This window comes from Notolabrus celidotus, chromosome 14, assembly GCF_009762535.1.
Source record: "Notolabrus celidotus isolate fNotCel1 chromosome 14, fNotCel1.pri, whole genome shotgun sequence".
Taxonomy (NCBI): Eukaryota; Metazoa; Chordata; class Actinopteri; order Labriformes; family Labridae; genus Notolabrus; species Notolabrus celidotus.
The window spans coordinates 8,303,623-8,330,419 of record NC_048285.1 but is presented as its reverse complement, the minus strand read 5'-3'; the positions used below and the strand labels follow the sequence as shown (position 1 = coordinate 8,330,419).

Here is a 26,797-nt window from a genome sequence, read left to right as displayed (position 1 = left end):
TCAGTAACTTGTGGAGTGTTTTATGAACCAAAACAAAGTCAATCACTGTTCCCTCAGGCATCCATTTGTCTCTCTCTGCATGGCTCGGGTTAAAAGGGCAAAGTAAACCTTTTAGACTGTCTTTACAGAAAGTGTGCTCCACAGCAGCTCAGATGATCAATACAGTTTGTTGATTCAGCTCACTTTACTAAATGAGTCTGCTGTCTTTACAGATGGATGTTATAATGAGTGGAGTTAAAGACTGAGAAGATTTATAGTCTATAGTATAGGAGGGCTGTCCTTGTTAAAAAACGAATCTCTCATGGACGTTGTAACAGTCCTGAGTGTGTGTATCTTTGCCTGTTGGTATCAGTGTGTGCTTGTTTTAACAATAAATCTCTACTTTCTCTCATCTGCTGCCCTTCTCCTTCTTATTTCTTGTTGACATGTTTTGAGGATATCACTGACATGATCTACTAATGGATTTTTTTGACTGACAGAAAACTTGGTTGGAAAAAAATGTAAACTATTAAGGAAGGAACTATTTGGTTGTGGCTGATGTGAAGTCTCATCTGAAGATATCCCATCATGCTCCATTTTGATGCAGATGGTCATTATTTCTGGAGCAGGGTGTTTGACTGAATGCAAAGTAACACCAGGTCAGTCTGGGAGATAAAATTCAAATAGCTAACAGATTGTCTCCATGCATGGCTACACACTGATCAAAACAGTGTCTCTCTGAAAATCCAGACAGCATCACCCTGCTCACCCAGCATCATGTTGCCTTTTACTCTCATGTTTCTTTCAGTAAACATGTGGTGTGCCATGGCTGATATCAGGCACTAGATCAAAGCTTTAGTGTTTGATTTAAGGCTAAGTTATACTGCTCTGTTATCAGACTGACACTGTGCTCAGAAGAAGAAATAACACAAAGCGATGGGCCATTAGAGGGATATTGATCTTGTCAGGAGCAATGCCAAATAAGTCAGATGGATGATTCAGAAGCCACAACATGTGGACACAACAGTCTGTACTGTAACATGATACATTTTTTGTCTGGAAGTTAGTTGTGATCAAACATGGGAAACCTTAAACACAAATGAAAAGAAAAACTGCTGTTAAAAGGAGACAAAGAACAGAAAGCAAGAGGAAACAGGATCAGGCATAAAGGTCCGTGTTTCACACTAAGAGAGAAGACAACATGGAAGACAGAAATAAGACAGGCACAGAGGGAGGGAGGTGTGGACGACTTCTCTCAGGAGTGTAAATGTTAGACAGAGAGAGGTGTGTGGGGTCTCTCTGTTGGTCTTTGTTGTCGTCTGAGTTATTGTGGGTGACAGAACTGCCTGGATGTCTCCCACAGGTAGAGAGACCTCATGTTTCAGGAACAAGAAACACAATCTTTCAGAGATTGAAAGAGCCTCGCCTCTGTAGGACAAAAACAGAACAAAGTCATGAACCAATGAAACAGTAAAAAGTGAATATTATGTTAGAACAGCCTGATATATTTCATGGTCCAGAATCAGATTTAACATTTCAAATTAGGACGGATGTGATTATTACTTTACCAATGCCCTTACTTTACAGCCTAATTTATTAATTACCTACATGAGATTGTTGATCTGTGTGTTTTAGGGAGATGTTTGTTTTATTTTTGGTCTTTAAGGGAGAGTTTATTCAATTTTGTTCATCATTATTTTAGTTTTGTATGAGAAAATATTTTTCACACATCAAATCAACACATTTTCTCTCTTGGATAAAATAATCATCAGAGTAACAGACTGTGAAAAGCACAAAAGAGACACATCATGAAACTGTTAATTGAACATTTCACCAACACAGGAATCATCACTTGTTGAGAAAAACAAACTCACCTGCAGCAAAATGCTCTGTGTAGTTATTTAGCTCCTCATCAGACTGAAGATAGAGTTTCTCATTGTCATGATGTCCTCGCTCCAATATTTTTAAAGCAGCTGAATCTACTTTCTCATCACTCAGAGTAGATAACAGCAAATTAGGAGGAAGAAAAGACTTGACTGTTTGGAGGAAAGAGAGAGAATAAAATCACAATTGATAGTTGATTTTGAACATGCTTTTATTCAACGAAAACTTGGCATCTGAAGAGAAACTGTCTCTCTGTGTCAACACTTACGTGGATATGTGGTTCAGACCTGATCAAAGAAAGCCAAGGGAAGGGAGACGGGGAGGGGTTGAAGAAGGAAGATAAAGAGAGATTACAGATAATGAGAAAAGAAGCAAAAAAGCAAACAACCTGAAAAGAAGAGGAGGTAAAGAGAGAGTTACTAGAGAGACAAGAAGAAGAATGGGTCTCTGTCTTTCGAATTTATATTGCTGGGAGAGAAGGGCTTATTATTCTGATTCAACAAATGAGCATTTTCTGGTTTTCGAGTTCATCTCCTGCACCTCACAGATAATTTACAACACTAAACCCTTCACACAGTCACGTCAGGCCCCCAAGCATTATTACTTACTACTTACTGACTGTCTGTTAGCCGGCCCTTAAAGATCTGTTTTCACTTTATTTATAACATTGTTACTCTCAGAGGATGTTTGCTATTATTTTTGTAGACTTTGCTTGGTTTGACTGGAGCATGTAACTTATTCCCATCTATTTCGTCTTAGTATTTGCAGAGTTCTGTTCAAACTAACACATTAGCAGTAAATGTCATGTCCAGCAATGGCTGATGGGGATTGTAATGGAGCATCTCCATTTAAGGTTAGATCATCAGTTCAGTTAAATATTTCAATGTAACCTCTCAAAAGTTGTTGAGATACTTTTAGCTTCATTAACTAGATGGACGGTCAGACGGGTATGTGTCATTGCTAAAGCTCTACATATACCCACATAGGCAAACTCTACCTCCAACAAAGTCTGACCAATTTGAAGTGAATCAAAAGAGCATGTTATCTGCGTCAGCCTTTTCTTGTAATTTCATGCTTCAGCTAAATCTGAATTATAGCCCAGACTCTGATCAATTTGTAAGTCTCTGTAGTTACTTTGTAATCGTCATTTAAAGGTTAGAATAACTGCAATAAAGCATACATCTGTCTCTGTAAAAGTTCTGCTGCTTTACAACTTTCTGAAGAGAGCTCATTGTCCGTGACCCTTCATCTTTATCTCCACTCTCTCCCACTTAGGGTTTCATTCTGATAGCTTTAAAGCCTCTAACTTGTTAATATTGTGTAATTATCTTGAAGAGCATGTGAGGTTAAAACTGATTGCTCCGTGTCACAGCTTTTGAGAGGCTTGACATGAGTTCAGTTGTCCACAGCTGATATCTCACCTCCCACTGAAACCCTCTGAGTGGACGTGGGCTCCAGGGGACACTCAGGGACAGAGTTCAGGAGATAAAATGACTTTTTCTCTCCTTCCATCCTCCAAAGAAAATCAGCCTCACTGCTCTCTAAAGGCAGACTGTACGTCAGACTTTTATGTGCTGCACTGACCGAGCACTGACACTCCACTGTGAGGCTGTCACGTGGGTGTGGTCTGTTGAACTTGAAGCTTCTGGGTGAATGTCATCGACTCTTGTAGGTCCTCAATCATCCTCAGCATTGAACAGCTCTCACAGCAGAATGGATGTCCTTGTTTAAAGACTGAGATCATCATTTCTTCAGAGACAAACACTGTAGGGGAATTGTTCTTGTTGTTCTCTCGGTCTTTACAGAAACACTGCTGGCTTGTCAGAGTAATTAGTTCAACTATTGATTTGCAACACAATAAATAATTAAAGCAGAATAATGAAAAGAGGAAATTCTCCCTCTTTGACTTGAATAAACTGTCGCTCATCATTCTTCTTCGGTATTGACTGCAGTGCTGTGATGAACTGAATCCTGAAGAAACGGCTCTGAATCATTTTGATGAGCAGATCAAAGTCTGACAGCTTTGTCTGCATCCCATGAACCATCGCCTGAGAGTGATAAGAAAGAAGAAGTGTGAACTGTGAAATTAGTACTCTGTTTTCCATTTCTCTGTGCACTGGACGACAAAATTATATCTAGTTGCTCTTTATTGGCTTTAGTTCAGATTATTGGGATTCATGCACATTCTCACTGTGCCAGGGTCTTTATGAACTTTGGTGGAGCTGAATTATGTCCTTGTATTTCCTTATTACTGTATTTCTTACTCCTACACATTTAAACACACACACTAAGACACATCTCCTGTCTTTTATAATATCTATGTCTCTGTTAGAGACATTAACAATAAAATGACTAGTTTTTACTTGTTGAGTTGTAAGCATGAATTGATAACTCAGTACAAACTGGTGCATCAGTCACTTAAAAAATTCAGATTTTGAAGAGTGTCATAAAAATTGAGAACATTTTCCAAAAATTTCTGAGCCCACTTCTTTTTTCAAAGGTTATGTGTTCTTCAGAATCTTTCTCGGTTACAGCTGAACTGGACTCTGAATCTTTCTATCAGAGCGAGGTTTTCTGAGGAGTGTTTGTCTGCTGGCTGCTGATAGAAATGACAGTGAAGTGCTTTTACATTGCCATCAGTCCATAATAAGTCCTCTCACATTCATTCAAGCTTTCAAACGTAACTTTTTTCAAGGACACAGATTCAGGTGGAAAAGAGCTTCAGAACTCAGCCTGTTGACTTTCTTTAACCTCTAGATGTTTCCAGTATCTGAATAACTGAGCACTCACTCAGGTTGTTGACTCTCTTTATTATCTGTTGTTGTCATAATGTGGACTGCTAAAAGCTCCAGCTTTTGTAAATAGATCTCTAACCTCCATCACTTTGTATAAAGAGTCTCTGACAAACAGTGAGGGAGAGTGGTGAATGGAAGTTCACACAGAGTCACAGTGTGAGTTCATTGACGTCAGATCATCTGCGGTTTTAGAACATCTGATTTTAAATCATAGTTGTGATCATTGACTGATTTGGTTCTTTCATTTGTTCCAAAGATTCATCATTTCTAAAAGTCTATTTTTAATACTGTAATTTGGATGACAGGTTATATTTCAGTGCTCTCTGCTCCTCAAATCTTGATATGCAAATGAACATTCAGATATAATTATGAAATCTGACTTTTAGATGACATTTAATATGTTTGATGAGATGGGATCATTTCAAACGTCTGACAGCAGAAAATGAAGAATGAAAGAAGAAAGCTCAAACTTCCTGTTTCTAAAGTTCCTGTCTTTAGTCTCAACTTTATGAACACTGACACTGAGTTTCTGTTTTAATTTTAACAACTGTTGTTTATCTGATGATGATGATGATGATGATGATGATGATGATGATGATGATGATGATGATGATCATGATCATGATGATAAGCTTCCACCTTCAGCAATGATTCCTGTCACCCATCCAGACAGCACAGGTGGTTGATCGTTAACATCAGCTCATCAGTTAATATTCAGAGAATCAGATGAAGGTGAATCAGTCAAATGTATCAGCTCATCATTAGGAACTGAAATGATATTGAATATTTTATCAAGATGGAAGTCAGTCATCATTTCCTCAAACTGCTTTTAATTTCCTCGTCTAATAGGAGTTAGATATCAGTCTTCTCAAATCACTGTCAACAGCTCCAAATCTGCAGCCTGTTCCTTCAGACCCACAAAGTGACTGTTTCTTTTACTGTCCATGATACCTGCACCGCTCATACTTAAAGTTTAAGTTAAATTACTTTAATTTAAATTAAACTCTGGGAAAAGGGGAATGGCAGAAAAACAATATAAATAACTGATACATCATTACAAAAGATGTGGAGCAACAGTCTATCCTCACCACTATTTTCAATAGATGATCCCCTTACTGCACATAGACTTACATCAGACCCTCTGTCTGATTTTCAAGAGGAAGAACTTAAATACAGTTCGTATAGCATTGATTCCATTATTGGTAGAAATGTATTTGCATACTCAAACCCTTTCTTTTGGTAAAATATTCACTCTTTGAGTATGTTTGCATATGACAGCTAAAATGAGATCTACAGCACACACGACTTCAAAGCTAGCTGAGCTCTGCTCAGATGTTGCATAATAAACCATAAACCATCTCAAAGTGAGGAAGAGATCTGTCTCTGTAGAGCTTTTATCACTCAAAGTTAAAAGGACAGAGAGGAAGAAATGTAAAAACATGTTAGAAGTAAGAGTGCTGCTGTGAAAATTCCTCAGAATGTGCTGTGCACATTCCTTTAAACTGTGCCTAGAAGCAGAATGAACTTTTTTTGGGGTTCTGGGCTACAGAGGTTCATTTCTACCACTCTCTTTTTATCTTGTGATTTTCAGCATATGTTTCTCATTCTGATGTGCTCTTCTTTCATATACTTGTTGACTTTCCTCCAGATCACCCGCATGTCTGCACACCTGTCTGATCCTGTTAGATCACAACACATCTTCTGAGCTGATCAGCTCTGTAGCACAGCAGGTGGTGAGCTGATGACCGTTCATAATAGAGAAAATGAACATCAAATTACTTGGTAATAGCAATTAGATCATCTTTTGTTACTATTCCATGGAGTCTGGATCCAGTTCAACACATACCAGACATTTAACTTAAAATCTGAAATCCGACAAATCCTGTATTGAAGAAATCCTCTGCTCTGTGTTGAGGGGAAAGCAATGAGTTCAACAAACTATTGACCTCCATACTGGAAAGGGAACAAAGAAGTATAAGTAAGGGGGGATGAAGAGAAGAGAGTCTGACTTTAGAGCTTTGTTCTGTATTGACTGAGTGTGAATTAGATTCAGCTCAGACTTCAGTGGCTGTGTTTTAAAGCACTGAGAATGAGCTGTTCCTGTGACTTTACAGGGATGTATGGGACAGACATAGAGACGGAGTTCTAACAAGATAAAATACTGAACCCTGCTGAACAATACGGGTAATAATAGGATGTTAAACAGGAAAGAGCAGAGTTTAAAGGAGGGATGAAGGACTTAAAGTGTGAAAAACAAAGAAACGAGTGAGAGATAAAACAGGTTAGGGGGTTGCGTGTGTATGATTTCTCTCCACCTCTGCAGGACACTGAAATCACTTCTCTCTGTGTTTGTTTACATGCTGAGATGTGGACTGACCTCACTAAAGCCTTCTGAATAAAAGATACATGAACACACCTGTGCACTGGTTTCATCCACATATCACACACACTACCTCCTGTTTAACATGAAATAAGGGGAGATATATAAAAGTGAGAGTGCTGCTCTGCCTTTTACAGGTTTCAGGAAAAGATGTGTGTTTATATTTGAACTCCACTGTTTGTCCTCTATGCCTTCTTTACCTCTCAAGGAGCAACTGATGAGTTCTGAAACTGAAGTTTTTATTTTAACTCACCCGTCGGTTCACTCAGAGGACGTTCCTCTTTCTGTCTTTGTCTTCTTCCTTCCACTTCAACACAAAGTCATTCAGTCTCTTGAGTTTGTTTTTACCTTCACTTTGAAAGACGTGTTGTGCGTTCGGTTTCTCTGGTTATTTGTTTTCACCTCAAGAGGAGGCAATACAGTTCAGAGCTTGACTCATTGTTCAGTCTTTACTCACACACAGGGACACAGAGGCAGCTGTTACTCCAAACAGCTCATTGACAAAATTGTCTCTGATGTGTTTCATCAGAGATCTTCTTTCCTGCCTTTCAGGCAATTCCTCAAAATCTACCACAGTATTGACTAAATGAAAGTCGTTTCCTGGTCATTTGGTATGAATGTATTTAAAGTCTAAATTTGAATCTGCCTGAGCGCTCATTAATTCATCTCCACCTGACCTCAGAGCCTCTCTGTTGCTGCCATGCCAGACTGAGCTGGCACACACTCTAGTATCTTGGCATGAATCAAAAGATGTCAGCCTCTGTTCCTACAGGAGGAAACAGCTAATGAGTCTGAAACTGTAGAGAAGAGCCTTCAGCAGCTGAATGAGCTGGAGTGAAAGTGAACAAGCTTCTCTCACCCAGCATGTACTTCATTCATATTTATGACTATAACCCTCCCTCGGTTTGTTTTGCTGGAGTCATGTTGACTTGTAGTAGCATCTGTACGTCTTGAAACACAGGAAACTAGTGCAAGTGCTAATACAGTACTAATAGAGGATGAGAGCACATGAATAAAATATGCAACATGTAAAATAATGTTTCATGGAGTTGTGGTTTAGCTCATTGGTTCATGCATGTGTAGAAATATTTCCTTATATCTGCTATAATTGTGCAAATATTCCCTTAAATGTTAACAGAGAGGGGAAAGTCAAACTCATTGGATTCTTGACACAGTGGGCTGAGAAGATTCCATACACTCAACATTGTTCGTAAGGCCAAACAGCTGACAGCATCTAGTGCTTTGTTCGTTGTATCTGATTCTTTGCAGCCTTAGTGTTGGGTTCTGATGCTGCATCTTGTTCCAGTTCACTTGAGAAAGGGACTCCTGCAGCTTCACCTCTACCGAGTCTTGACATACTGATACAGTATGACAAGGACATGTTAGATACAAACTTTCCTGTCGTATGATCAGACTTCTGAAAATACTTCTTGACAGAGAAGCCAGCATCAGTTTTCTGAGCTGGATGTGTGCCCTGGAGAAATGTTTATGTTGAAGATCTTTGAGATTTTATGTTACTCACTGCTACAGAAACAACTTCATCAAAGGATTACATAAAAACTGTGTTCACAAACACACACTCTTAAACATTGAGGATGTTCGCAGTGCTATAAACGCTATATCCTCTGTGGTTTAGTCAGACTTGAATGAATGTAATGCCTATTCTCTACTGACAGCTTCACTTGTTGAATTTCCTCTGACTCTCCTGCACAACTTCAGTATTCCTCCCTCTATTTCATAAACCCAAGCTCGCCTTAGTCTGCCAATTTATCTGTCATTGCGGTGTTTGTTGTATAAATTCACTCTGTGTTCAGTCAGGACAGCTAACACAGCTCCCTGTCCCAGTGTGGCATGAAGATGCAAATGCAACACAGTGCTTATAATCCTCCTATTCAAACTGTACGTTATACAGAGGCTTCTCTGGACCATGACAGAGGCTCCCCAGAAAGCTCACTTACATATCAAAATCATCCTTTAGGTATCACAGTGTGTGTGTGTGTGTGTGTGTGTGTGTGTGTGTGTGTGTGTGTGTGTGTGTGTGTGTGTGTGTGTGTGTGTGTGTGTGTGTGTGTGTGTGTGTGTGTGTGAGTGTGTGAGTGTAAAGGCTGATTTATACCTCAGCGTCTCCCCTACGCAGCAGGGGCTGACGCGGACATGAGCACCACATACTTGTGCATCGGTGTGTCCGTGTCGTGCAGAAATTCTCCGCCGAAACGTTTGAGGGCAGTGCGGTCTCTCTGATAGTCGGTCGCCTGCTTCCGGCCCTGCTACTATCTCTGTTTACTTTTCCACAGAGATTCAGAGCGTGTTATGTTAATCTACAGCTAATACATGTTGCTGTTTATTGCACAGATATGATTACATGAAGAATAGAGAGGAGGAGATGAAATACACGGCCGATGTGCGGCTGATGTCCGGGATCCCGTAAGTGCTATAAATGCGGGAAAGACAAAGCCGCGGACCGGACCAATCACAGAGCTTGCAGTCCACGTGCGTAGGCCTTGGCGTAGGTACGGAAGCTACGCGGACCCCCGGCGTAGGGTACGCCATTGATTCAACGCATAAGTATAAATCAGCCTTTAACCAGTGCATTGCCTGCTTGCAGTGTTTATGCATTTATAGTGCAGTCAGTTTAGTGTGTGTTTATCTTCATAACCTTTAAATGTGTGTGCACTCCTCTTTCTGTGGAGTAAAGGTCACACAAACGTAATAACCTCTGTATGTGGGTGTGTGTATGTCACAGTTATCACCTGCCACACCTGCTCAGCCTCTCAGCACTACATTTCCACTCCCTTTCGTTTACCTGAACCACACTCTCCTCATTAAGCCAACACAAATCACCTGTTTCTCATTACCTGCTGCCAGTATTTAAGTCCCGGTTTCAGCTCACTCAGTGCCAGATTGTTCTCTCTGCAAATGCAAGTCTCTCCAGCACTTTTAATTCGGACTGATCTCCCGATTTCGACCCTGCCTGTCCCCGACCTTCCTTCCTCGTTTCTGCGCTGGTAACTACCTCAGCCTTCTGTCCCCGACCAAGAGATTTGCCTGCTCCTCCACACAGCAAAACCAGCTTCTCAACAGACATTGTGTGACCTGGTTAGTAAAGACTGTTACCTGCTGTTTCCTCCGGGCTCCAGTGTGCTGCTTTTGGGTTCACCCTCACACCCGTTACAGTGTAGGAGGAACAGCTTGATGTCCAAACTCATCCTGTCAGTGCCTTGCAGCAATCAGAGCTCTTACTTTACACTACTGTATTTTAATGAATGTTTAACCATAATACATTCATCGGCTTGGGCTTTATTCAAATTCATTCATACCTGATTGTTGTGAATTGTTCTCACACTTTGCACCATATGTTGTAGATGACAGTCATGGCTTTCAAAGCCTTGGAACAGACTTAGACAGATCTGATATGCAGATCTGTCCACAGCAGCTAGTTATCTATTCCGCACATTTCTGTGTCATACAAATGTTCTTAGCTGTCTGTCGGCAGACATTCAGTCACACCAATGCACACCTGCACACCTGCTCATGAATATGATTATGTAGATTCCGAGTGGTGGGTGTGGATGAAGTGATTTCCTTTATAATTAAACAGTTTGCAATATAATGAGAGAACAGCACACATCCACCTTCTCCACACATTATACACCATAAATACAACCAATGCAAGTAAGCAAATAAAGCCATACATATAGTTTTGTTTTTTTTACAAAAAACATCAAGTTTTTAATGTTTGTAGCCTCACCCAGAGCATGGTTGGGGATCATGATGTTGTGTTGCGGGTTGGAATCATAATTGGAATCATCTTGCAACCATCCAATACATTTGTTGTAATTAATACGTCTCCCAAATCAGAGTATACACAGTCAGACTTTTTTATTTTTTATTTTATTTATTTTATTAATTTATTCCAAATATGTATTAGTTATATGGATTGAATTGACTGGGATGATATTTCTTCTTGCAGCAGGCTAGTGTAACAAAGCAATGAAGCCTCATCCATAAAATGTGTGTATCTAGAGCCAAGGAAATGATGACATTATGTTTTGACATGACTTTACACTATGGATCAGCAGAGAGAAAAAATGAAGTCAGATTCTTCATGATATGAAGTCAGATTTATACTAGATGGCACTTTTTACCTGTCGCAAAATACATGTTTGCTGAGTGGATCATTCTTGAGATTTCCTTGGAGAGAAACGGAAATTAACTAAATAATAGACAACCATCATCATATTGCAGGCTACATTGTACATGGTGACTGACACTTTGGTGCAGTTAGCTTTTGCTATGGCCTTAATCTATGGCAGCCTGGTTGAATGTTGTACAGTCTTTTGGGTAAACACTGGAGTGGCAGTGAAGGACAGGAAAACAGTGACTCTGATGCCACATTTCCATTGACAGCCTTTAGATCGACTCTATGTCCACTTTTCAGTTTTTACAAGGCTTGGACACTATCATTTTAGGATTTTACTGAAAGGAAAGATGGTAGTCTGACAGCTGGCAGGAGGCCAGGCTAACACAGCCCACTGTTGAGGTCACACACCTGCACAACTTCAGGATGGCAGAGGGTAGTTAACAGGCTTATCGAAAGTTTGTTACCATTGAAACAAAGCAACTAGCCTTCAAAATAGTAAAAATGTGAGAAGCCAGAATGGGGACATTGAGGGAGCAACAAAACATAAAAAAAGTCCCAGGTGTGAGATACAAGACTGACACAGACAGAAGTTTAAATTGACAAACTAACACTGAGCTGAGAAACAAGACACTGATGGTGTAAGGCAAAGCTGGTGGGACAGATGTTCATGGAATGGGTTTTATTGAGCGCTGGCTGGGGTGTGACAGATTATCCCTCCCTGTACTGTGATCACTGGTATCCATCATGCTGTAATGCTCTGATATCCTTCTTGCTTCCTGCTTTAGATTGAACACTCTTTCTTTTCCCTCCATGTCATATATCGACCCATCACTGGAAACTTATGTTAATGGGTTTATTGTTAGGTTGTCATTTATCAGTTTGGCTCTGCTACTTTGTCATTCAGCCACTGTTATCCTGTCTGTAAAGTGTAGGGTGAGACAGGCTCATCTTCCTGACTTTAATCAGGACACATTAAAGACCGTGTTACACATTACTCCTGTTCAAGTTTTCCTCCTCTGACCTTCAACTTGAAACGCAGACAACTTTTTAGTATGATGAGAAATTCTTATGAGCTGTTACCAGTTATTGCATCACATCAAACCTGCTATAAATTAATGGGCTATTGTTTCTTCAGAGTCAGGAGGAGGTGTGTAAAGGTGTATTTGTGTACTATACATTTAATGTTTATATCTTAAATTGGTAAGATTTAGTCCTTTCAATGAACCGTGTCATTAAAATAGCAGTTACTGTCACACAGAGGTTTTTGTTTGAGGTGTGGTCTCCCATTTGAAACACAAATGTTCCACTGTTGATGAGTTTGATAAGTCACTCTCTGAATGTAAGTAGTTTATATCCTTCAACCAAGGTCTCTTACATATCTTTCTGCTTTTTTTTTTTTCATTTCATCTTATCAAAAGTTCCCTTGAATTTGATTATCAGAGTAAAAACAGTCATACACAACAGAGAGAGGTTTCATTGACTCTGATATTTGGTCTGTAAATGCCTCATTAGTCTGATGGCTCTCTGTGTCTGATGTCTCTGTGTGTTTGGTCGTGTTCTTTGCCTTAAAGAGAAAAAAGAGATATTTGGAGTCTGAACTGTGAAATGAATGCAGCGTCATTTTCTTTGTGCATTTGGTAAAAAGTGAGAGTTCATATCAATCAGAAACCTGTGTTTTATTTTTATTTTTATTTACCCAGATTCTCTTTCTCTCTGATAAAGTTTTTTTTTCTAGATAGTTGTATTCTCCTCTGCCTTGAGGTTACAGAAAGGTCTCTCTGATATTAACTAGATAATGAAATACTCCAAAGCTAAATAAAGAGTTTGGGCTGATTTAATAAAAGTTAATGTGACCAAGTTGAGACTTCATAATACACCTATAAAGCAGTGTGTTGTTGGAGCTGAATGTATGGTGTATAAACCCAGAGGTCTCTGGTTGGTTTGAACAGTTCAGTAGCGAAGTAGTTGTTGCTGCTCTGCTCTCCTCCTGTCTGACTGGCCTGCTGTGAGGATCAGAGCTGATCTGTTCTGCTTCAAAGATTCTTGTAATAATGTGTGAGCAGAGTCAGAGGCTTTAAATGTTCTTGGTTATCTGGATGTAAATGAGCTTTAGCTGGTTAACTTTCTTGTACAGTTCAAGGCTTCACAAGTTCCTGATTGTCTTATTAAAGACTCTACTGCTCTGCTGGCTGTGAATGTAGATGAAGAGCAGTCTGATGTCTGATTGAGAAACTGATCCTCAGAGAGACCCACACAAATAAACACAAACTACACATTTACATATTTTCCACATGTATTCAGTACTGTCATGGCACACTCTCTCCCTATTGGCTGTCCTTTATGGCTGTCAGATATGATGGGAGGGGGTTACCTATTCAATGTCCAATGGTTGATTAAATAGTGATTGTCAGAGTAATTAGGGTAAATTTGAAACAGGTGTGGAATGTGACAATGTGAGGAAATGTTTGTCAGGATAAACCGCCAAGTTTCCCGTTTACCGTCTTAGTTTACCGAGTTTTGTTTCAAGTTATTGTCCACATGTTTCTTAAACAAATGACAGATAGGGGGAGAGCTGGCTGGGTGAAAAGAATCGGAGAGGAGCCAAGCAGGAAGTCAACAACAGGTGGGCACATTTAGCTTCCCTTTAGCCTGGCAGCCAAATGCTTGACACCAAGGATTAATGCACGGCCAACAGAGCCCTGGAAGTCAGAGACAAGAGCTAGTATATATTTTCTCTGAGCTGTTTCCCATGATAATACATATGATTCCACAGCTAAATGGCTTTGAGAGTCAGAAGAGGTTGGGTTACAACTAAACTAGCCAGAGGTGCCTGTATTGGTCATATGATACTTTCTGCTTACTGAGCGCTTTTAAAACACCCACAGGGAATGCAATCTAGTTTGGCTACAGATGAATAATTGTGAAGAGCCCACAGAGAGCCTGACCTCAGGCTCTTTACTCCCAGCCTGGAAACCTGTTTCAAAGAGCAGTGAAAGAAGACAACTAAAACATCAGCGTTGTGCAGTGACTATCAATCTGAACATAGAAGCAACTAAGAGAAAAATATGATATTTTTTAGATGTGGACACGTGAATAAGGTTGTTTGTTGGTGTCTTATGATGTAAAGAAAGCAGCTAAATCAACATAACCAAACCAAGAGGAGAAATTAAGATGTAATTAGAAGCAGCAGCTCTGAATGTCAGAGAATGAGAGACAGTTCTGCAGCTGCACCTTTACCCTGACACACTCTGAGCCAGGTGCAACAAGTTAACCTAACGAGTTCCTGTCAAGACACAGCTGGTTAATCAGAGGGGACCAATAAGACAAGACCACAGTAGTCATCACATTCAGTATATCAGGGTTTTTTCCTGTACTTCATGTCTTTCATTGTTCTGTAGAGCTGAGTTATCTCAGATGGCATGTCAGTGGTTTTGAATACTGTATTTGATTAATTGGCAATTTGGTTTGAAATGGTGTATAAGAAGTTGAGGTCAATCTCCCTATGACACTAACATTGTTTGTTCGGTCACTGCTTGGACCTTGACACTTTCCCCTCTACTGATTTCCTCTTATTCTAATCTACATATCATCATGTTCAGAGATGGTGAATAAAATTTCATATTCACCACATAAAACATGTAAGATAATATATATATATATATATATATATATATATATACTGTGCAACATAATAAGCTGAGGATAATCTACCATGATCTTCCTATCAGTGGGTTTTAGTTGACCTGACCTGAATTGAACTGTATTGAATTAGTATTCCTGAATTGTCTCATTCTACCTCAAACTATTGAAGAAGCTTCAAATGCAGCAGAGAGGCTTGAAAGTGTGGAGCCTGTGAAGCCACGAGGCCTCAGGGAAGATTTCCTGAAAACTTGTACATTCATGAGCCTACCTCTGTCTGACTGCTGTATTAAAGAAAGGTGTGATTTAGAGGAAATGGTTTAAAGGCAGAATATACTGAGAAAGTTAAATTAAGACAAGTTAAAGTGTGTCGTTAAAGACATATTTTAATCAATAAGCTCAAAAGCCCAAGTGCCTGATTACAATCACAGGGATTGTTAAAAACTCATTAATTCATCTAAAACACTAAAAACATCATTTTAATTCAAAAGAGATGACATCATCATTGACCTCAGAGAAATTCATCTCTGAAAAGAAGTGAACGTTAAAAAGGTTTTGTTAAACTTGAGACCCAAGTCTCGTCTGCATTGAAGAGACACTTGAAAGCACTTCAAGTGTCTCATACTTCAGTTCATTGGAGAGCAAGGCGTGCTCATTACAAGGTTACTTCCAAAAGTGTTATTGGATGGCTGCATTCACTGTCCTTGTTCAGTGAAGTTTTTTATGATTTTTTTTTTATTCACACTCCCAGTGTTTCATATTTCTCACTTTCAGCAGGCTCGAGATGTGAGGCTGGTTAGTTAACATGACGACTCACGGAGTCCTGAGGTTTAAAGAACGTCACTTGTTAGAACAGCTCACATGAACATGCACTTAGAGGTGATAATAAACACAGTCACATCAGCTTATTAATGGAGCCCAAACAGAAGGGGGTTTCAGACAGTGAGTCACAGTTAAATCAGTATTCAGTTTTGTATTGTTTTGAAACACTGGCTTCTGCATAGCTTTGAAATTGGTCATAGATTTAAAGACACAATATCAATCAATCAATCTTTATTTGTATAGCGCCAAATCACAACAAACGTTATCTCAGGACACTTTTACAAACATAGGAGGTCTAGACTACTCTGTCAAATGTGGTTTGCCAGATGGCTGGAAATAAAAGTATGACATTTCCCTTATTCTTTGGAAGTGCAGTAAAAAAAAAACATCTGCAGGGCCGCAGAAAACTTGCAACATTATGGTTCTCCTTAAATATTCATCCTGTAATTGTCAGCAGTGTCACCTGTTAGTGAAGTGGCTGGAAATCAGTCCATTTACTGTCTGACTGTCACTGTGTGATTTGTCTTCTAGTGATGTTACAGGCCTACACTTCATCCCTCTAGGTTATTGCTCCAGCCTTGTTATGGACTAATTATGCCTGGTGGTGGACCACAGTGTGGAATATAGATTACATTTTAAAAAAGTAGTTGATATTTATTTATTTATTTGTCTCTTGGCTTCAGTTTGCTGGATCATGTGTGCATTGGACTGCACAAAACATTTTTTCTTCTCTGCTGGCTGACCGTGTTTACCATGGCACTCATAGCCTCAGAGAGACTCTATACCATCATGCATAGGAAACCTGCATCTGATAAAAATGTACTATGTTCTTCACATAATGCAGATGTCTCCAGTTGTAGTAAAGCTTTGTGGCTGAGCAGCTGTTAATTGTTACTTACTCACAAAGGAAACAAAGTTGCATAAATTCACAAGAGAAGGATCATATCCTCATTTACATTTGTAAGCCAGGGGAAAACAAGTTAAGCTCTTGAAAACTTAATTAGTGTTTATTATTGTCCTCATGAATTCATCGTCTGTAGAAGAAAGGATTAAAGTGAATGAAATGCTGGGGGCTTTGGTTTGGTGTCTGAATCTTATAACTTCATCACTCTGTTGTTTGGAGCTCATGTTACTGTGTCTCTTTGTTGAAGCTCAGAGGTCTCAATCACTGTTTGGTGTATGACACATAACTGAGAGTTGTCCATATGATGTACATGGAGCACAGCAAGTGTTAAAAGAAACATTGAATACTGTTGTGAGACCGAGATGGGGAACAAATCAAGAAGCAGCACTGATAGCATCAGTATTTCACTTCTATGCTGTATTAGCTGAAAACTAGCTGGATGTTAGACTCTTCATTCAGGGTTGATTTGACCTCCCTCTCTGATGCTGACACCACAGAGCTCTGCAGGATTACATGTGTTTAAAGCTGCTTCAGTTTCACCAGAGAGGACAGAGCCTCCAGACTCTTGAGTGTATCCTCTACCAGACACAGGGTGGAGAGATACTTTAAAATAATGCATTAATGGTTGTGTGAGTGGGTTATCATGTTTATCTGGTGTAGTGTACCATTGGATAAAGTGGAAGTTCATTGTACTGAGCGGGTTGAAGCATGCTCAACATGTAGTTCCTCTGGGTGTACAAACATCTGGTTCATGTCTGACACTCTGGATCAGTCGGTGAGATAGAATAGTGGAATGTTGAATTTGTCTCTTGATGTATAATTAAATGTGTGATAAGTATTTATTTCCCAGTGTGTTCATAAATTCTGCATTACTGAGTGTTGAAGTGAGATTTTATGTTTGTTTTTCATTATTTAAGCTCATTTATATTCCTCGGTGGACTGGTCTGCCAGTTTTTGCTGCTGTTTTGCAAACTTGGCACATTTTGTACACAGATCTGCATAATTTATGTATTAAACTGAAACAATTTTCATGGTACTCCTATCTTGGGGAAAGCACTGATTGTAGTGTCAGTGATTTGAGCAATTAAAATTACTAAAGCTAGAACATAATAACCTGATAACATCAAGCAGTAACCACAGTGAAGTAGAAACAATAACATGATTTACAGACCAGCTATACTTTAAAAACATGGTGGTGTTTATTTTTAACTTCCAAGTTAGATCTCAGTTTGAGTTCTGTTATAAAGTCAGTCTCAGTGATGTTGTAGAGTTTATATACAACAGTATTTATTATGCACAACTTAAACACCATTTCAAACCCCTGCTGTTAGTTTCTCTAACATCTGTGACTCCAACACTCCTACACACATCAACACTTCACGCTGCACTGAGACAACAGATGATACAGTTTGATTTGTCACAGTGCTGCTCAGAGATGATCATTTCATGGTTTAGCTTATCATGTATATCCATTTGGGTATGTTAATAGATTGTTCTTATTTGTTTGTATATCACAAACAGGATGCTGTTACATTCTATAGACAGTCACCTCTCACAGTGAAAATGTAAATCTAGTGGAATATAATGGTTTGCAGTCATGCCTTATTTAGCATCAGATCATTAAAATGTACATACAGTACAAACACCTACCAGAGCAAACATCATCTGATATTATTTACTGAGCTGAGGCACAGCTAACATCAGAGAAGCTGACTGACTTTAACCCACACAGCTTTAAAAACTTTACATCATTAAATACTGAGGTTTATGTAACTCTATTCGCACTGCACAGTGTGACTGGGTGACAGTCAACATAAAGTTACTACAGCAAAGATCTAACCACATCTGAATGATGTTAGATTTTAAGGATTGATTCCTCAGCCATCACTCCCATGAACTATAAGAAAGTAATATAACTTGTGGATCGTATATTAATGTATCATGTATTATAAACCCATGTATGTTATTAGGGTGTGTCTAAGTTTTATATCCCGTTTAAATGCTGTGTTATCTCTGTCTCTGTATGCAGCCAATAGAAACATTCTGATAAGATACTCTTCATGAGAAGGCCACAGATCAGTGACGAGATAATTGCTACCCTGATGGAACCAGGGGATTGTGGGTAATCAGATAAGCTCAATCAAAAAGCTTAAAAGGCTAACCACACAGTTTCATGCTGGATTGTATCTGTATTAATGATGATTATCTGACATTACGTTGTGTTCTGAATATTAATGCAGCAGTGATGAGGGACACAGAGGCTTTTGCTTGAGTCGAGCAGAGACACATGACTCTGTCATTTAACCAGAGGGTGTTAATGAGTAATATGGAGGTGTGTGTCTGTGATACAACAGTGATAGTTTAATGGTAGTTTGCTGTTGTTTCATAAAACAAGGCAGGTCATCAGATGACTCTGGTAAATATATACAGTTTAGGATTGAATATAATCGAATATTATCACGGCAAGGGTCAAAGAGCTGTCTGAGTAGTTTCACTTTGTTACCCATCATATTGTTCATGCTATCCTCAACCTTATCTGACTATTGCTTTTTAATGCACTTTGATTCTGTGTTTGATTTCCCAGTCTAGCTGTTACACATGCAGGTGGTACCTGAACATTTCCATAATGTCAGGTTTCATTTAGACAGCCTCACTAAATCATCTCAGCCCTGGCTGACAGCTCAATGAATAATAACTCAGTCTATGAAACAGGAAGCTGTAAGCACAGCTCTACCTCTCTGCTAGAGTTTAATACACAGAGGAAAGAGGACATAATTACATCACCAATATTTGGAACCACTGGCTGAAAATGTGTTTGTTTACGATGGTAATCATTTAAATATATCATGTTTGGATTAAGTAGTGATAAGTGATCTACCAAATGAAAAAAATGAGCCACAGTGATATGCAGAGTGTTATTTAACTAAAATCAAAATGCTCTTGGAACAGGAAATATGTCTCCTCAGCCAAGTCAAGGTTTGTGTAATCTCAGTCAATAAAAACACCAGTAAGTGTGAGAGAAAAGAACAGAGTGAGAGAAGTGTGACTGAACAGACATGAAATTGTCTTGTGAGATCAGTCCTTCAGGGAGAAACATAAATGGGATCAGCAGCAGAGATGATGTTGTTCTGTCTCAGTGACACACTGAGTCAACAGCTGCTTGACTTGCTAAAAGCCTCTTAACAGACTGAATGCTGCCAAAAGTTCACAGGTGTTTGAACACAAAAGCACACAGAGACACAGACATGCAAACAACTGCACGAGTTAAACTGAGCTCCCCATCCTGTATCTGAAGAGGAGTTCAGACTCAGACTTAACTCAGTCAGTGATATCTGTTGAGAGTTTGAATGAAAAAGAGCTGAAAACTTTACAAACTTCAGCAATAATCTGAGTATTTGTAGCTTCCAGCTTGATAAAATGAACGTCCTGCTTTGACATCTGAGTTACCAATCAGTCCGGATCTATTTTCTCCCATATGTTATATCTCAGTGCTCTGACTCTGTTACACCTTTAGTATTCCCTCTGTCAGTTTCTTTTTAGTGGATGGAAACAGGGGTATGTTTGAAAGCTCCCATATGGCTGTGACTGTTTGTACCTCACACTGCTGATGGAGCTGTGATTATACTGGAGGAGGCAATATCCCTCCTCATCTGCACAGCAGTATGTGAGGAGTGTGTGCATGTGTGTGATAAGCACAGCTGAGCAGCTTTTAGACTCCAAAGCAGCTGTTCATTTGAGATATTACAGCTGTTCAATCCAGTTATCTGTTGAAGTGTGAGATGCCATGTTATCTTTCTCACTAAAGACAGCTGAGATTTATTGATTTCTCTTTCAGAGAGGATTCAGTTTCAGGGCTCTCTCATAAGTTTGCAGGAGATGTCTTTATACATATCCTCATCTCTCTGACAGAGTGAGGTAAAGAGGCCTTCTGATGAGTGTTTGTCTCCTGGCTGAAAGTGTCTTTTCAAGCTGTTAACTCTATAATGAGCTCTCTCACATTCACTTAAACTTGCAGTGGGAGCTTTTCAGAGGACACATATTTAAGTGGGATAAACTTCTTTCTAAAACAAGGCTGGTGAGTGACTCATCACTCATACAAAATATAGTCAAATGAGGAAAAGTGTCTCGAAGTGACATCCTGAAATTTAAATGAGCAGCTTCAGGGGTTGAATCAGTCATCATGTTATAAGGGAACTGATGGATTTGTGCTGTTTTTGAAAGTTCTATTTAGCAGTTCTTCTTTATCTGTTCAAGTATGAGGGTCTCTTTTGGAAACTGTTGGTCTCTCTATTTGTTTCTTTATTTACTTATTTTTAAAGTTATATTTGTGGGCGTTATCGCCTTTATTGGAGAGAGTGGCTGAAGAGGAACATGAAATGTTGGGAGTCGAGAGTGGAGGAAGACATGCAACAGATGGTTTAGGCTGAGAGTTGAACCTGCGACAGCTGTGACGAAGACTATTTTCTTTACATGGGGAACATGCAAATTCACCATTACAACTAAAAGTGTTTCTTTTTTTAGGTGCACAAATTATTCAATAAAAACATAAAACAAATCAGCTTTTATAATTTCATGACGTCTAAGTCATATCTGAATCTTAAGATGTGTTCATAGTATGGCTCAATCGGAACGATCAGGCCCAAACCAAAGGGATTGTAATTCTGTTGCAGAGGGGTAATTTCACCTTTTTATAAACTAATCAAAATAAATGCATATAAATGAACCAGAGCAGCAGCATCAATGTTGTCCTCAGCAGGGCGATCCTTTCAGGCAGAGGGCATGTGGAGTCAAAGCTGAACAGGTCCTTTCAATAAGAATGAATCAGGGAGTAGACTGCTGACATTTAATCCTGCAAAGTCCTACCAGAGACAAACACGATATGAATCTGTTATTAAATTAAAAAGTAATTCACACTGCTCCTGCTTGATGTTGCTTTAAACCACTTTGCACATCAAATAGATTAGCATAACATAAACAGAACGTATCCCCAGGTGAGATTTTTTAGATTGTTTGTGTCTTTCTGTGAATCTGACAGTTTGCTGAAGAGATATTTTCAGTTCACGCTGAACTTCCTGTGAGAGTTCAGTTGTTTCTTCTCCTGTTCATGACAAAGTTGAATCCCTTCTGTCTTCCCCCATAAATGCTGTGTATTATGACACTCTTACCTTTCTGCGTTTGTCACCCCCGTAGTTACCCTGTCTTTTTTTCTGCACAGTTTCTCCAGTTTGTATTCAGCTTTTCTCTTTAAGAAGTGAATAACGGTGTGTGAAAGCTCTTAAATTATAATTTGCATAACAAAGCAATGTTACATTACAGAGCTTGACTTTCGCTTGTCCTACTTTACTACCTTTCACTCTTTCAACATTACAATAGTTCGACATGTTATACTAACACAACCCTGCACATCAGTCTCTCCAAGCTCTGTCTGACCTCTCTGAGCAGAAAGTGAGGATAACAGTACGACAGCATATCTTTAGATTAGAGTCATTTCTCAGTCCGAGTCATTTTGAAATAGGGTCATCAACAGTTTATCGTTTTTTTGGTATGAACAGAGAAAAGACAGCAGAACTCAGATATCAGTTATCCATCAAAACATGCAGACCGACTGAAAAAAATGACTGACATTGTTTATTATTGCACTTAATTTTTAGTGCAGTGTCAAGATGATTATGTTTATCTGACAAGACTGTGGCCTCAAATACAATGTCTGCTCTTATTCAATTGGATTAAAAGCCATAATTTGAACCATTAATTTCAGATTAAACATTTGTAAGGCTGGTTGAGTCGCTCTTTTATTGAGCTGTTTCCTGATTACAGTTATTTGAATAACTTCCAGCTCAGTGGCTCAGTGGGGGGCTTGGGACGGCCCACACACTAAACTGCAGCTGGGCTGTTTAGTTCCTTTGTTTGAGTCAAGGAAAACCACAAGAAATATTGTTGAATTTTAGATTCAGATTCAGAAAAAGAAAACAAAGTTCTTGTGGGAGTATTGCCCTTAAAAAAGTTAATAACAGATGCCAGATTATGACTGAATCATTGTAATGTCGACAAGCAGAAGAAGGGCTTGCAGATGTCTCTGCTACCGAAACTCATCACACAGAAGCTGTCAGTCAAACAGGTAAGGATTACATATTCAGGGTACATTGTGATGATGATTTTGATTGAACTTAAAACTGTCTGAGAAAGTTTCTCTTTAGTTTGTACACTTAACGCCTCCAAGAGCCTGACATGATGAGTTTACTGAAGACGAAAACAGAGCCTGTTACTGTCTGCACTAGGAGAAAAAAAAAACACATGGAAAAACACAATAAAGTGAAAAGAGATTTTCATAGAAGTTTTTAGAGGAATGAAAAAAGCATGACATCGATGATTTTAGGCATATTGTCAAAAGAAGTGTTTTTGGCAAACTAACAGCGAAACAAGTAGTGTACTGTGTGACCAATGTTTTGAGGTATCACTGCAGTAACACCCCAGGTGTCATTAATCACACTAACAATGACTTGTTCATTTAGCTGCAGCAGTTACAGAGGTGTGTTAATGTGCGTGTTAGCTCACTGTCAGTGCTTAATGCAGCATTACATAGAAACAGAAGCCTTGTTAGTGTTGGTAAATACACCTATGATTACCCTGCCATGACGAGTGAAAACCTACCCTGTTATAAACATATTGAAAGCCTCAAACAAGTAAGTTCTAATATTTGGCTGAATCATGTGGAAATGATAAGTTATCTGTTTTTCAAAAGACTCTCATTGGCTTCCATGAACATAATATATTAGTATAAAACAGGTAGAGCATGTTGTCTGTGTGCAGGTCAAGATGCCAAGCACAGCGAGCCATGAGTCTTTTTTATTTTCTTTCAAGTCAATGTTATTTGTTGTTAATTTACATGCAAGGTATACGGCCAATGTCTCTGTCCATGGTGCTGACTAAAAGATTACTTTTTACTGTGTGTGTAACAGTAATTGAGTTGAGTCCACACCGTGTGCCCCCTTTCTGTGCAGTTCACAGTCAACTCTGTGAACTGTTTTAAAAGCATGGCTCCCTGCTATTCATTGTTAGACTAGACCCACACACCATGCTCTCTCTCTCTCAGCGGCCAGTAAGAAACGAACACAGACAGCAAAGCTTTGTAACTCTCCCTCTGTCAGTCACACAGCACAGGAGACCCCTGCCAGGTCTGAGTGAGGCTGGTTTCATTCAGACCTGGTAGGGGTCCAGTTCTGCTATTGAAGGCAGGAACAATGTTTTCCCTGGATATTTCTTAGCAGTTATGAATCAAACAGTTATGGATTGGATTTGGTGCGAAGGCAAAATCCAGCCCTGTGTTTTTACAGTGTTTTATACAAAGAATAATAAGTGGTACCAGACACACTTTATTTACCCTAACCTTGATTTAAAGTGAGCTCTGTATGATTCTGAATTAATGAAGTCATCAAGTAACATTAGATCAAAAGAGTTCAGTCACAGGTCTGGGCTCACGGTTGAATATTCAACCTTTAGTCTGGAGTGGCTCAGTCAGATGGTGTGCGGATTTTCAATGTGGATTAAGGCTTCAACTAATGACTACTTTAGTGGTCGACTAGTCATTGACTAATTGAATGATGAATTGCTCAATTATTTCATGGTTCTTATGTAGCAATCAACTTTTTAAATTGTACATTACTCTTTAATTTGAAATTTCAACATGCCATAATTTAAGTAAGACGGATAATTTGGTTTTAATGTGTAGCGTGGTTACCAAAGTAACGTGATAAGCGTTTGATCAAAGAGAGTTAGGAGTAAGAAGATGAAGAGATGTGGAGGGGAGGGGAGGAAAAAAAAGAGATGTTTTAAGGTAATGATTTTAAGGTGAGTGACTGAAAATATTACATTTGGACCTCACAGTGGCGGTTAATGCCTAAAAGAGAAATGTCCAACTTGGCTTCTTATCTAAGGCGCATGCACTGCTGATGTTTCTCCCTTGACAAGCAGGTTCAGGTTTGCAGATCTCACAGGCAGCTCTTTTTTAGCAGGTAAAATGTTATTGGACTAATTACTCCTTAGTTATTGGTTGCTGTTTTACATGGGCCACTCCCGGCGAAGATGGTAAAGATGCAATGTCTCACTCCTCACAAGTTTGTCTCTTGAAAGCGATGTTACGTCCACACAGCATGAAAAAAGTGCATCATAATGTCACTGACCAATTATTGACTATTACATTGTTGGTAACTAATTTTGTCATGTATATTTGTCGACTATGTTGAAGACTTGTTGCACCCTTAATATGGATGTTGGTTTGTGTGGATCTGTGAAAATCTGAAATACCTAAAATGCATTAGTAGAAATCAGCAGATATCATTAACACATGTACAATGTTGTCCTAAGTGTAAAAGCATCATTTCAGATTGTGTTGAGAATCTCAGTCAACCTTTCTGTGCAGCATCTGCTGTTGTCTTTTGATTCGGAGTAGTTTTTGTATTTTGCTTTTCATTTCAGAAAACAGTGTGCTCTTATTCATTTGTTTTCGGTCTGTAAGTGCTCATCATCTGCTCAGTATAAGAAGAATAACAGATTTCTTTCATATGAAATTTGTCTTCCTCTGGCTCCTGATTTATCATCACCACTTTGTTTAGTAGAGAGGCTTTGTAAGAGTGAATGAATGAGACATGAATCAGGAAGAAATCAATGAAATCATAAAAACACCTGTCTTCAAAACACCTAACTAGTGGTGGTTGATATGAAAGAAATTGTCGGAACGCTGGCAAATCAATACCTAATCACAACACAAGTTGATTATATACATTTATAAATAACTTATTTGAGAAAAGAAAAGCACTGGCTTGTCTCAGATTTACTGTTGTATGATCTGAGATAATAAGATAATTTAAAATTAAATATGAAAGGGAAATATTTTATTATTAACATTTGTGTCCAGATAAGATCGACTACTCCCTCCGGTTCTATTTCAGGTATGCTAAGATTATGTTTTTTTCCCACAATAAATAAGTAAAGTTAAGCACAGTTTGAAACATTAATCAGGAATGCACTTAATTCCAGTGCATAAACTGATGTAAGATCAGTGGTGCTGAATTGATTTGTTTGGTGTTTCCATGAGTGTCCTTTGTCTTCTCTTCAAATATGTGTCTTACTTTAATGAAGGCCACACACAAGAACAGAGAGTCGGAAGAGAAAATATGAGGAGAAAAAAAGTGCAGGTGCAGTTAAACAGCACATCCTGTCAAAGCAACACCAACACCCCTCTCACTCTACCATACTTGGTACATTCCCTGGCCACACCTTCTCATTAGCCAATGGCAGCTTCTGCTCAGTTTGGGCGGTTCCTGTTTCAAACTGAGGAGCACCAACACACAACAGAGACAAGTGACAAACATTTTTTTTTCCCAGGTAAAAAAACCATGAATGAACAAAACCAAACACAAATATATTTGTTGGATTATATTCCTTGTATCCTATTTAAACCATGCATTAATTCATGCTAATCTTTGAACAGTGATTAAAAAGAGCTGTAAAGATGCCTGTATTCAATCATGAAACCACAGAACCGTCCCCACACCACCACCCCAGCTGGTTTCCTTAATTTATTCAAGCAAGTGACTGTGAATCATGTTTCATTGTAAACCGCACTTTACAGTACACATGTTAAAACTCTTGGACACTCACTAGAGTGGGTATGTCCTCTGAGGCAGCAGAGTAAGAAGGTGTTTGGGTCTTCTACATAGATAGATTAGCTGCAGGGAGAAAGTAGAACATTAAATTCTGCAGACTTATCCTTGTTGGCTCTCTGCTACAAAATGCAATTAGATGATTTTACCCACTGTTTTATTATTATTGGAGTATTAAGACCAATACTCCCTCAAAGTTTCAGCTGAAATAAATTACTATGGTTCTGATGTCTAACAGTCTGTCTCTTCTCTTTTCTGTCTCTTTCAGGTAAGACAGCCAGCTGTGTGTGTGACTATCCTGTTGGTGTGTGTGTGTGTGTGTGTGTGTGTGTGTGTGTGTGTGTGTGTGTGTGTGTGTGTGTGTGTGTGTGTGTGTGTGTGTGTGTGTGTGTGTGTGTGTGTGTGTGTGTGTGTGTGTTGTGCCTGCTGGATTGCAAAGAGAACCTCCTGCTGCACAGTGGTCTTTACTGACAGTAAGAAACACTCTGATATTTTATGATTATCTTACATGAATGTTTCAAATGAGCTGAAATGGATAAGTGGTGTAGTGTGAATGAATGTATTTTAAATCTTTGCCTCCCTCTGAGTGCT

At 39.0% G+C, this 26,797-nt stretch overlaps 1 protein-coding gene across 6 annotated transcripts in view; it reads left to right on the top strand.

Moving 5' to 3' along the window:
• lsamp (limbic system associated membrane protein) overlaps positions 1-26,797 on the top strand; it is an 899,933-nt gene that overhangs the window by 429,087 nt on the left and 444,049 nt on the right. Inside the window, exon 1 of one of the 6 annotated variants that reach the window (XM_034701353.1) lies at positions 13,616-13,802. The exons of 3 other annotated variants lie outside the window; for them this stretch is intronic. In XM_034701353.1, coding sequence (XP_034557244.1) covers positions 13,718-13,802 — 85 coding nt within the window. In that variant the 5' untranslated portion in view covers positions 13,616-13,717. Of the gene's footprint in view, positions 1-13,615; positions 13,803-25,863; positions 25,929-26,797 lie in introns of those variants that run through there. 2 more of the 6 variants (XM_034701358.1, XM_034701356.1) reach the window with 2 other exon arrangements.